This window comes from Erpetoichthys calabaricus, chromosome 1 (genome assembly GCF_900747795.2).
Source record: "Erpetoichthys calabaricus chromosome 1, fErpCal1.3, whole genome shotgun sequence".
In the NCBI taxonomy this organism is placed as follows: domain Eukaryota; kingdom Metazoa; phylum Chordata; class Cladistia; order Polypteriformes; family Polypteridae; genus Erpetoichthys; species Erpetoichthys calabaricus.
Genome location: NC_041394.2, coordinates 348,084,111 through 348,097,442, shown reverse-complemented (window position 1 = coordinate 348,097,442; position 13,332 = coordinate 348,084,111). Strand labels below are relative to the sequence as shown.

The 13,332-nt window shown below is 38.8% G+C and overlaps 1 protein-coding gene across 3 annotated transcripts in view; it reads left to right on the top strand.

The window, feature by feature from the left end:
- Window positions 1–3,193: 3,193 nt before the first annotated feature.
- Window positions 3,194–13,332, top strand: part of LOC114668925 (zinc finger protein OZF-like) — a 31,825-nt gene continuing 21,686 nt past the window's right edge. The window contains exon 1 of one of the 3 annotated variants that reach the window (XM_028824957.2): window positions 3,194–3,299. In XM_028824957.2, coding sequence (XP_028680790.1) covers window positions 3,254–3,299 — 46 coding nt within the window. In that variant the 5' untranslated portion in view covers window positions 3,194–3,253. Of the gene's footprint in view, window positions 3,300–4,199; window positions 4,295–4,485; window positions 4,577–13,332 lie in introns of those variants that run through there. The other 2 variants (XM_028824965.2, XM_051926704.1) reach the window with 2 other exon arrangements.

Below are 13,332 nucleotides of genomic sequence, written 5' to 3'. Positions count from 1 at the left end.
TGATTCACAATCTGATTGTATGGGTGGTTACCTACCAGGTAACGCTTATGGTTAGCCAGCAAGTCAGCTCGAAGTGATCACTCGAGTGAAGGCAGCTTCACAAAAAAACAGATCCTTAACAAATTGTTATTGGTATATTTTCCCTCAATTTAAAAAAGGTTTTCTTTTCTTCTTAATAAAAATTTAAAAGCAGTACTTCGCCAGTGCGAAGCGCGGGGATTTGAGCGACTGACGCATACAGACATATTCATGAGTGCAGGTACTTCGGAAAGAATGCACCGTGTAAACCTAAAGTTTAAATTAAGTTCATAGACCTACAAAATGTTGCCATTGATTTCAGGCAAGATTGCTTTTCTCCTGTACAACTATACGTTGCATTCTCAAGAGTGTGCTTGCATGGCTTGGTCATATTACAACTGGAGTGCTGAACTGACAATGTGGTATACAAACAGAAGTATAACAATCGTAATAAACGAACAACAAAACAGCGGACAACTCGTGGATTAAATAAAAAGGCTGCTTCCGTTGGCGAAGCAATAAAAAAGGAAGACCTTATATGGCGTTCATTTATAAAACAGCGGAAAAGCTGTGTTAAGGCTGCTTCACAAAAAAACAGATCCTTAACAAATTGTTATTCGTATATTTTCCCTCAATTTAAAAAGGTTTTCTTCTTAATAAAAATTTAAAAGCAGTACTTCGCGGGGATTTAGATATATATATATATATATATATATATATATATATATATATATATATATATAGATAGATATAGATATAGATATAGATATGTATGTATGTATGTATGTATGTCTATATATATATATATATATATATGTAAGCTTATAAGTACTGCCTTACTTCTCTTTAAGAAAGGAAGATGTAATGATACTTGATTTAAACGATTCCATGTCTTGGTGGGTTTGCGTAGCTTATTGTCAATATCTTTACACCTGTTTTTAAGACTTATTGACTGAAACGGGCTTTCACGAAAAAAGTTAGGGCTTTGCTACAGGATACACCCTCCACAAGTTAAGGAAGTAAAAATAAAATATATATTTCTGTTTTATTTAAACCTTTTAAGTTCGTATGCATAGCCCCATTTGGCTGTTTTAGTTTTTTTTTTTCTTCAGTAATATTTAATCTCCTTAAAGAAAAACAACATATGCATTTTACTTTTTTTGTATCTCTTCAGTAATATTTTAGTGTAAAAGGATAACCAGTATTTAAACCTTTTATGTTACTTTAAAAATTTATTTTACACAATGTTGAAAAATTAATAAGAAAGCTACATATTTTGGCAGCTGCTGCTTTAATTTTCAATGAAATGAAAAAAGCTCTCCAAGAGAAAACCTCAATGAAGAAGAAACAGTTTGCACTATCTAAAAAGGAGAAACTCTCATTTATAAAGGTTTGCTGCAGATGACTTAACTGAAAATAAATGAATAGTTCCTATGTGTATAATACATATTTATCTATTTTACTTATGCCTTTATTCCAGCAACTTGCAACATCTGAGGTACAATTTGTTACATTACTTTTGTTTTTTGCAGCACAGGCAGGTGAAGTGACTTCCTCAGGGTCACACAGTGGTGTCAGTACCAGGATTTGAACTGACAAGCTCCGGGTTTGCTGATATATTACTGAAGAAAGAAAAAAAATGAAAACGGGCAAATGGGGCTATGCATACAAATGTCCATCCATCCATTATCCAACCCGCTATATCCTAAATACAGGAGCCAATCCCTGCCAACACAGGGCACAAGGCAGGAAACAAACCCCGGGCAAGGTGCCAGTCCACCGCAGGGCGCACACACCCACACACCAGGGACAATTTAGAATCGCCAATGCACTGGGTTGGAGCAAAAACCTGCAGCCACTGCGGCCCTTCAGGACCATGATTGAGGACCCCTGTCTTAAAGGACACCTGGCTAAGGTTTCACACTACAAAACCACAGAATGTTTTGTCAGTCTGTATCAGGCTTAAGAAATATCTCAACTGTTAAGCACTAAACAGAGCCAGAGTTGGAAGTAAACAGAATTCTTCTACTGGTGTGATATGTTGGACCAGTACAGGGGGGTGCATGTGTATTGTGCAGCAATCCGCAGTGCCAGCTCTCCGAGCTTTATAAAATAATAATAATAATAATAATAATAATAATAATAATAATAATAATAATAAGTAATTACATTTATATAGCGCTTTCTCACTACTCAAAGTGCTCTCCACACAGGGAGGACCTGGGAAGCAAACCCACAATCTCCCAAAATCTCTTTTCTGCAAAGCAGCAGCACTTTAGTAAGATTTTCTATGCTGAATGTTCGTTTTTACATAATCCGTTTTGAATAATTAGTAAATATCACATTTTCATAGTTAAATGATCCAGTACTTAACCCCTTACAAAACCGTGATTGAGGACCCCTGTTCTAAGTTAATGTGTTCAGGTGCCGTTACTTACAAGTATAAGTCTTGGTTCTTTCAAAATCAATAAACACAGCACAACAGCTAAAAAAAAAAAGTAATTTTTCAACATGGAACAACATCCCTGTTTTGTGATTTTTGGCATTGATGTACCTCAGTCTCTGTGTTTGTTAGGCTTTCCTGTCTAAAATTAAAAAGTCCATGTTACTTATTGGAGAGAGTGAGCAAACACAGAGGACAGCATTCAAGGCATCAAAATATTACAGATCAAGTAATAAATATGGGGAGTCTTTGCACAAATTGTGCACAAATTACTTCTAAAACTGAAAGCCTCAGTAGTCTTACCTGTAGAAATAACAAATCTAAGATGAACTGCACATCATCTCGAATTGGGAATCTTAAAAGCAGAAGAATCGGCATCTGTTCAGCCACTTGGAAGGCTGATTACCACCGAATATCCTGTAGGGTCAAGAAAAAATACAATCAAGGAGCTTTGTATTTTGTAACTGCAGCATCAAGAAGTAAGTCGCCCTTCTTCATTATATTTTAGTTAACTGTATGTGTGTGCACTCCTCCTAAACCAACAGCTTAAACGATAAGCTAATGACATGTGGCAACAGCCGGTGCCCAGCCTGTCATTGTGCCACCTCAGACGCACACCACACTTTACACCAGTGGAATGTCTGACGTACATCTGAGAGGAGGAGTTGGGTCGTCAGGAGGTCGGACGGAGATGCTGCCCTCCGCGGAGTGAAGTATTGTGGGTAGCAGGAAAGAAAAGGCGCAAGCGTGCTTGTCGTCAGTGTCAGTTCACAATATCAGTTTATAGTTCAAATGGTTAGAGAGTTCCTTAGGAATTGTGTGCGTCAAACGAAGCAACGTAAGTTATGTTCTTGTTAGCTTATATATGTTTACTTTAGATCCAGTAAGTAATCTCCTTGTTAAAGTTAAATAAGTAAAGAATGGGAAAGTTATATTTTTGAGAACTTTCATTGTCGCTACAGTTCTTATATGGCATTATCTAAGAATATTTAATTTATTAATGAAGTTTATATTTGTTACGCTTGTAATTTTATTAACATGTTTAACGCTTCTCAAGTGTTTTTAGTAACAATGGTGCCATCTTGTGACCAACTTCAGTATTTCAACTTGTTTAAAACTTCCTGCTTATCTCTTTTCTTTTGTAATTTGAGAATGAAGGATAGTTTTACTTTCAACTTTTTTTTTCGCAGACTACGCATCCATCTATATCTGCATATTAAAGTTTGGATCTGAAATCTTCTCTCCAATTATTTTTATTAATAGTCAGCTACGAATGCCAGTTATTCTTGCACAACCAGACGAAGTCCTTTAGTCTTTTACTCTCCTACACGTACACTCCTAAATATGGAGAAATAAGTGACCTTTACCTGCATACCACGGGATTATGAAGGGATTGCAACTGAAAACGAAACCCCGTATTGCCTTTTTATCGTAAAAAAAGCTGTATGTCACAAAGTAAAAAACAAAATAATAATTAATAGAAATGATAAACTTCACAGACGCTCGTCTCATTTCACAACACTCCCTCGACGTTCCACTGGAGTCACATTTTTCAAGTGAATAACATTTTTTCAAGACGTTATAAACTTCTAAGGTTCTCCTCTTTTTCCACTTGCAGACAGAAATAAACGGCAATAAAGGGCAATTCAGATCTGGCGAGTGACGCGTGTTGTAAAACATTACCCCATTGGGCGGTGATTTTTAGCTGGTGTAGGAATGCTGGGAAATGGGGCGGGGTCAGGTAGTGAGTCGAGTCCTGATTTTGAACCGGAAATGGAGAGTAGTGGAGAAACTAATCTGGTGAGAAAAGAATGGAGAGAGGCTGAATCTACGGTAGGAAAAGAATAATTCTTTGCATTTACATAGTGCTTTTCTCACTAGTCAAAGCGCTCAGCAATTGCAGGTTAAGGGCTTTGCTCAAGGGCCCAATAGAGCAGAGTCCCTATTGGCATTTACGGGATTTGAACCGGCAACCTTCCGATGGCCGGTGCAGATCCATAGCCTCAGAGCCACCACTCTGCCGTGAAAAGAATATAGAAAAATAATGCAAGTGCACTTTTAATTGATGGTGAAGAAGGGCAAGATTTATTTCAAAAAAGAAAGAAAAAGTTTAAGGTATTGTTTAAATTTGAATCTTCTCAATCTTCGATAAATTAAATTATTATTTTTTAACATTTTATTGAACGATAAATACAATTAAACTAACGAAAGAGAGTTAATAATAATAATAATAATTCATTACAGAGTTGGGTGATCGGGACAGTGCTCAGACATTGAGAGATGGAACTATATTGGTATTTTGTAAAAGTAGTAAACAATGTGAGAGAGCTTTAAAAATAATAATAATAATAATAATAAAAAAAGTTTAACTGGTAAAAGAATAGAAGGGATGTTGCCATATGAAAATAAAGGGAGTAATAAAAAGGGGTTTCCTTAGAGTTATCAAATGAACAGATTAAAAGCCATTTATTAGGATTTCATAATTTATTAAATATAATAAATTCAATTAATTATTAATTTACTATTTATTAGGTCAAAGAAGTAGAAAGGCCACCAATTTTCAGAAATGGGAACAATATGGATAGTTTATCGATACTACCTTATTTTGAAGAAGTAAAATTACCAGAAAGAATATGTTTTAGGGCGGCACGGTGGCGCAGTGGGTAGCGCTGCTGCCTCGCAGTTGGGAGATCTGGGTTCGATTCGCGGGTCCTCCCTGTGTGGAGTTTGCATGTTCTCCCCGTGTCTCTGTGGGTTTCCTCCGGGCGCTCCGGTTTCCTCCCACAGTCCAAAGCCATGCAGGTTAGGTGGATTGGCGATTCTAAATTGGCCCTAGTGTGTGCTTGGTGTGTGGGTGTGTTTGTGTGTGTGTCCTGCGGTGGGTTGGCACCCTGCCCAGGATTGTTTCCTGCCTTGTGCCCTGTGTTGGCTGGGATTGGCTCCAGCAGACCCCCGTGACCCTGTGTTCGGATTCAGCGGGTTGGACAATGGATGGATGGAATATGTTTTAGGATATGTAAGCTCTAATGTGCGAGGGTATATCCCCTGGCCAGGTCAGGTCAGGGAGCAGGCACTGGTACTGGTTCCGTCCGCTTAGATGCTACAAATGTCAGAAATGTGGGCACATTGCAGCAGTCTGTCGTACAAGACTGAGATGTAGTAGAAGAATGTCAAGAGATAGTAAACCAGAATGTTGTCATTGTGGGGGAGAACATAGCGCAGCATGTAGAGCAGGGGTGTCAAACTCCAGGCCTGGTGGGCCACAGTGGCTGCAGGTTTTCATTCTCACCACTTTTCCTAATCAGTGACCAGTTTTCACTGCTCATTAGCTTCTTTTCCCTTCATTTTAGTAGCCCCATTTTTTAAGGATTAAGGCCTCTGAATTGATACATTTCTTCATTAAATGAGAGCCAAACAGAAATGAGATGAGAAACGAGCCAACAGATGACCAGCTAAACTGGGGTTTCATTCCAACTAGTTTATTAATAAGAAGCTGATTCTTGCTGTTAATTAAGCCCTTTATTTAATTCCACAGTTTGTTGCTGCTCTCATTCTGCCACAGCAGACATTTCCAAAACTGTTGATTTTTCTGTTTCTTTCTAAGAACACCCTCAAAATGTTTTGATGACCTGAGAGATCAGCCGTACTGAGACCCTCACCTTTCTTTTTGTTCAGGTTAGCTGGTCATGTGGTGGCTCTCTTTGTTTCATTATTCTTTGGCTGCTAACTAAAACAAAAGAAAGAACTAAGGGGTCGGAGTCACATTAATTAAAATGAAGGCAAAAGAAGTTAATTAGCAGCAAAAACTGGTCATGAATGAAGGAGATGGTCAGAATGAAAACCTGCAGTCAACTGCAGCCCTCCAGGACCGGATTTCAACAAGAGGGTGTGAGGTGTTAAAGAGAGTTGCTTTGGTGGTCTAGGAGTGTCATATGTGGAAGCGCTGCAAACAGATAAACGAAAAACTGAAAATGTAAAAAATGGATCTGTAGTGAACCAGAATGTGAAATCGTGACTCTGTAAACACAATTGTTATTTTACAAAAGACTCCTTAATAGTGGATAGGCCAAAATGTATAACGTTTGTAACAGATGTGATGAACTGTACATCCCAGATGACAAGTTGTGTTGAAAAAACTAAAATTATCGTCAAGGCGGCACATTGGTTTAAATGGTGTTATACGAGAATCTGTAAATGAAAATTTGATGGGTGGAATGATATCCGCTCAGTCTCGAAGTGAAGAGACAGAATGGGGCTTAAAACACTGCAGTGGAATGCTAGAAGCTTAATTGCGAATGGTCAGGAATTCCAAAAGTTTATATCAGATAGAACTCTTCCAGTTGACGTCATGTGTTCTCAGGAAACATGGCTGTTACTTCCCTTAAGTTTTTCTTTGCATGATTATATTGTAGTGAGACGGGACAGGTTAACCAGTAAAGGGGGATGGGATGACTACATTTATAAGAAATGGTTTAGGATAGAGAGTGGTGAAAGTAAAGGAAAAATATGAAGCGTTTGTTGTAGAATTATTCGAAAGTGAAGGAAAAGTAATTAACTTTTACAGTCCTTGTGAGATGCTTTCTATTGAGTTATTGACAGATATAAATAATTCACTTTCTCAAAGAATAGTGTGGTGTGGAGATTTTAATGCAAAGAGATCATTGTGGGGTGGTTGAAGAACAGATGAAAATGGATTGGTGGTTTAGGATTTTTTAGATATGTGTAACATGGGTCATCTTAATGATGGAACAGGAACAAGATTTAATAGACCAAATCAAACTGAGAATGGGCGTGACCTCAGTTTAGTTAGTAGGAAATTATCTGGAATTAGTAGATGGAAGGTTATGAAGGACACCTCATTAGGGAGTGAGCATTATCCTATAATAGTTAGCTAGCTAGATAGAATTATACAAAAATAGAGTAAGGAGTATGAGTAGGTGGAATTGTCAGTCAGTCATTCTCCAACCCACTATATCCTAACACAGGGTCACGGGGGTCTGCTGGAGCCAATCCCAGCTAACACAGGGTGCAAGGCTGGAAACAAATCCCGGGCAGGGTGCCAACCCACCATAGTAGGTGGAATTGTGCGAAAGCTAATTGGGAAAATTTTCAGAAAACAAGTGAAGACAGAGTACAAAAAAGTAACTCTAGAAGATAATGTAGATAATTGTAATGAAATGATATGTGGTATCATATTTACAGTCATGGCCAAAATTATCGGCACCCCTGGAATTTTCCCAGAAAATGCACCATTTCCCCCAGAAAATTATTGCAATTACAAATGTTTTGGTATACACATGTTTATTTCCTTTATGTGCATTGGAACAACACAAAAAAACACAGAAAAAAGTCAAATCTGACATCATGTCACACAGAACTCCAAAAATGGGCCGGACAAAATTATTGGCACCCTTTCAAAATTGTGGGTAAATCGTTTTATTTCAAGCATATGATGCTCATTTGAACTCGCCTGTGGCAAGAAACAGGTGCTGGCAATATAGCAATCACACCTGAAGCCAGTTAAAATGGAGACAAGTTGGCTCAACCTTTCTGTTGTGTGTGTGAGTGTGCCACACTAAACATGGAGAACAGAAAGAAAAACAGAGAATTGTCTGAGGACTTGAGAACAAAAATTGTGGAAAAATTTCAACAATCTCAAGGCTACAAGTCCATCTCCAGAGATCTTCATGTTCCTTTGTTCACTGTGCGCAACATAATCAAGAAGTTCACAACACATGGCACTGTAGCTAATCTCCCTGGAAGTGGACAGAAGAGAAAAATTGATAAAAGACTGCAACGAAGGATAGTCCAAATGGTGGATAAACAACCCCAATCAACTTCAAAACATATTCAAGCTGTTCTGCAGACTCAGGGTGCAACAGTGTCAGCTCGAACCATCTGTCGACATCTGAATGAAATGAAACGGTATGGCAGGAGAGCCAGGAGGACCCCACTGCTGACACAGAAACATAAAAAAGCCAGACTGGAGTTTGCCAAAATGTACTTGAGGAACCCAAAATCCTTCTTGGCAAAACGTCTTGTGGACAGATGAGACCAAGGTAGAGCTTTTTGGTAAAGGTCATCATTCTACTGTTTACAGAAAATGGAATGAGGCCTACGATGAAAAGAACACAGTACCTACAGTCAAACATGGTGGAGGTGCTAAGATGTTTTGGGGATGTTTTGCTGCCTCTGGAGCTGGATGCCTTGACTGTGTGCAAGACATCATGAAATCTGAAGACTACCAAAAGATATTGGGGCGCAATGTAGGGCCCAGTGTCAGAAAGCTGGGTCTGCGTCAGAGGTCATGGGTGTTCCAGCAGGACAATGACCCCAAACATACCTTTTAAAAGCACCCAGAAAGACAAAGCGCTGGGGAGTTCTGAAGTGGCCAGCAATGATCTCAAAATTGCTGTTGGAAGAAGGCGCCCTTCAAATCTGAGAAACCTTGAGCAGTTTGCAAAAAAAGAGTGGTCGGAAATTCCAGTTGAGAGGTGTAACAAGCTTGTTGATGGTTATAGGAAGCGCTTGATTTCAGTTATTTTTTCCAAAGGGTGTGCAACCAAATATTAAGTAGAGGGTGCCAATAATTTTGTCCAGCCTGGTTTTTGAGTTTTGTGTGAAATGATGTTAGATTTGGCTTTTTTCTCTGTTTTTTTTGTGTTGTTCCAATGCACATAAAGGAAATAAACATGTATATACAAAAACATTTGTAATTGCAACAATTTTCTGGGAGAAATGGTGCATTTTCAAGGAAAATTCCAGGGGTGCCAATACTTTCGGACATGTCTGTAACTCTGTATTGCCTAAAAGTAAGGGGGTTAGGAGAGGAAAGGTGCTCCATGGTGGAAGGAAGAATGTTATGAGACAATCCGGGAAAGGAGCAGAATGTTTAGGAGAGTTAAGAAATTTCACAATATCAATGATTTTATTGAACATTAGGGGGCAAGCCCCCCTGGCACCTTTAGCACCCAAACCCAAGTTGTAGCCAGTCTGCTGCTCACATTGTGAAGAGGGGGGCTGAACGCACCCCAAGGAGACGCGGTCGCTCCTCCGAAACAGCCTCTTAAACGGTGATACAATGGGAAACAAATATTTTTTTTTTTTTACCTCCTCTTTGCTCGATCAGCTGCTGGATTGCTGTGTGATCTGCATCTCGCACGGCACTTCGAACATTTAAAAGCCTGTACAGCATCTGCCCTACTCTTTGTGTTTTATTTCCGGCCTTGGGCATGGTTAAATCTCTTGGCACAAAGTCTCGTCTCGTGGGACATGAGTTCTTGATATTTTTTAGGTTATAATTTAAAAACGGAATAAGAATCTGAAAATCTCACAACATCACGTTAAAGTTTTATAAATTCTGAAAAGAATGATACCAAACATACTGTATATATATAGGTTTTAAAATAAGCCAGATTTAAAGCATGTCACACAAAATCGTTGCACTTTTAGGCTTAGGATTTTATATAATATTACATATAAATAAATAGAGAGAGAAAGTAGATGAAAGATCTCTGGCACTTGTTAAAAAATGCAAAAAGAAAGTATTGGAGAGCGTATTATGATAAGATGGGGAGGGATATTAAATTAGGAGATGTATGGAACAGGATTAAAGCAATGGGAAGAATTAAACAGAACATAAGACATTCAGTCCTGATTAGTGAGGATAAAAAATATGTTGCAGAAGATGAGAAGGCTGAAATGGTTGCTAAAACTTTTGTTAAAGTGTAGAGACCGTAGAGAATCTAAGTAATGAAGCTAAAGATTGCTGGAAATTAACTTTGAAATGTGCTCCTGATATATCAGAAACTAGTTATGGAAGTGATAAGTGTTACAGATATTGAATTTTCTATGTATTAATTTAAAAAGTCAGTAGAAAGTATGGGTTATGTCTCCTGGAAAATATGAGATTTACTTATTCATGTCAAAAATAGGAGTGCAAAATCGAGTTTGATAATATCATTTGGTAATTAGGTACTCTGACTTCAACCTGGAAAACAGCAGTAGTGATACCAATTTTAAAACCAGGTAAGACACTGTCAGATCCCGCCAGTTATAGACTCATCTCATTAATGGCACACATGAGTAGAGGAATGGAGCATGTGGTCAATAATAGATTCATTTATATCTTGGGAATAATGGCAAATTACCAAAAGTGGTTTTTGAGGAAGGGCAGAATGACAATGGATTCTGTAATGAAACTAGAAGATGAAATTAGAAAAGCACAGGCGTATAAAGAATTTGAGTGTGTTGTCAACTAGAGGCAGTAGAGCTTGTATTATTAAGGTGCATGGCATATAAATGAGAACCAGTTCAACATTTTAAATCCTTGGGAATGGGTAAATTGACATTAGAACAGTTATTACAGTATGGAGATGAGTGTAAACTGATGCATAGATGCATATTCAGTTATTTAAAAACTGCAAGGTTATTTGAGAGCATTTAATTGTAAATACAGGTACAGTATTTCGAGTCATTTTTTTCCTCCTCTTTCTGCATCACTCTCCAGTCCAGAAGGTGGCGGTAATGCACCTTGAGTTGGTTTGCCAACTGGCATTAAACAACAAAATGAGAAGAGGAGGTTATTTTTAGTCAGCAGGGAGCCCATGCATGAAGTAAATCAGGTGGAGACTCTTGTCATAAAAATAAGAAGCGTGGATGTAGCAGTGTCGTAGCAGTGAAAGTTCTGCACCACTTTAGTAGACTGCATGGATCTGACCGCAGTTTAGTGAGGCAGGAGTGCGGACGAGTTCAGAAAGAATCTCAACATAGAAAGACAGACTTAGACAGGGGGTAAGTAATCGGGGTTCAGGTGAAACATTTTATGGGTGTTTTCATCCACTCCACTCAGTTATTGCACGAGACTTGAAAGTTTGTCCGAGTGAATCCCTCCGAGGTCCACACGTCTTTGACATCAGCCTACTTCACGTTATCGAGTTTATTTCTACTTCAGATCTCCTGTACACACTGTCGCCACCTCCTTTTTATTCATTACCTTTTATTCTTTCAATCGTCTTTTCCTTGAATCGCCGAATTCAAGGAGACCTCGATTCTTTGTACACTCCGCTTTGATTTCTGTCTCGATTTCTCCATTCACTCCGCCACGCGGAATTCAAGCTGGATCGCAAAGTTTATGACGGGCCGGCTATGAAAAGAGTTGCAAGGTGTCGGACTTTACTCCTGTGAAACTGGGGTTTGTAATGATAAGAGCATCGACAATTCACTTTTAAGGTTGTTCTTTAATGAGTGTTTTGGAAGTCATCGTGACTAAAGTAGCATGTTAAGTCCTTCGTAATTTACGTCATCTTAATTCCTAAGTGCATTTTAAAAAGGCTTCCTCCTGCACTGACTAGCGACAGAATAAAATACGTCACATTCACGTTACTATAGCCCCCTGAACATTGAAATACTATGCTTTATACGTGAGATTAGTGTATTTCTTCATGAACATGATTTAAACAATTTACAATATTACACTTTATAGATAAGATCAGTTTGTTTAAGTAATTTGTATAGTGAGGTGGAAGCTACATGTATCTTTACCTTGCCGAGGCCACTAGAGTAGAGACATGTTCAGCTGCTCAGTCCGGAGCACAAATTTCCAGACGACAATGGAGCTCTGATGATGACTGAGTCACTCAAGGCCTTCATCACCTCAAAGTCACTGTATTGTTTGGAGCTGGTATCTTAAAGGGGGTTATTACTGGGTTAAATATTACATTACTTATGATTTTGTGTGTTTCTGTGCGACATTTACTTCCAGAAGGTGAAATCAGTGAACAGGAAAATTTTGTTTTCAGTTGTTGAAAACAGACTTAAATATGTTTGCGGTGATTTTAAGGAAAAATCTGCAGAAGTTCTCTAAGACTTGTATCATTTAGCTGCTGTCCTCCATTAATCACATTTTTTAATTTGTAAACCCAATGCAGACTCCTACTGCCTCTGTTATACAAGGCTGACAGTGAATCTTGAAACAGTGAGGTTTAAATTGTTGGAGCAAATAGTTCATAGTCGAAAGAAGGGGATTAAGGAAATGGAGGACATTACATTATGTAATGAAAAGTACACACTGCTGGGGGTGTACTTGGTATGTCACTACTCATGTAAGAGATTGTCTCTTCGAATTAGGGAAGAAAATATTCAGGTATTTGCAGTTTCTATTAATATGAAGTCGTTTTGTTGCAGTCAGGCTGTTCAGTGTGATGCAGGACACCCCACATCCATATAACGCTCGTGTGAACAGCTCACTTAAATGCAGGTGAGTTCACTAAAGCGCATATCTGGTTACAGCAATCCCTGCTATATCGTGGTTCAGCTATCGTGTCCCCGCTACATCGCGGATTTATTAATATTATTATTATTACTGGGGGTTCCGCCCCCTGCTCGCTTTGCTCGCCCATCCCCAGGTTTGGTTTACCGCATAAACAATTTAAATAGATTGTTACTTTCATGGGAATTGTTACATATGCATTACTGTCATCCATCCATTATCCAACCCGCTATATCCTAACTACAGGGTCACAGGGGTTTTTACTTTAAAACTTTTGTAAAAATATTTGTCCTTTATTTCCTGCCCCGGGCATGGTTAAATCTCTTTCTCGTGGGACTTATAACACTGCCTGCATTGTGAAGGGGGTGTCTGAACACACGCTAAGGAGAAGCTATTGGTTCAGCTGCTGTCTTGCTGTTGCTGGCCAACTGTGTGTTGTGCTTGTCGCGCTTTGTGTCAGTCACTTAAAAACCTGTACAGCCGCTGTCCTTTTGCCACTTCGGGTCTCTGCCGCTCGTGTTCTGAAGAAGGAGGAGTAATTGGGGGCGGGGGTGGGGGGGGGTTTGGGGTTTGAGGGCTGACCACACGCTAAGAAATAAGT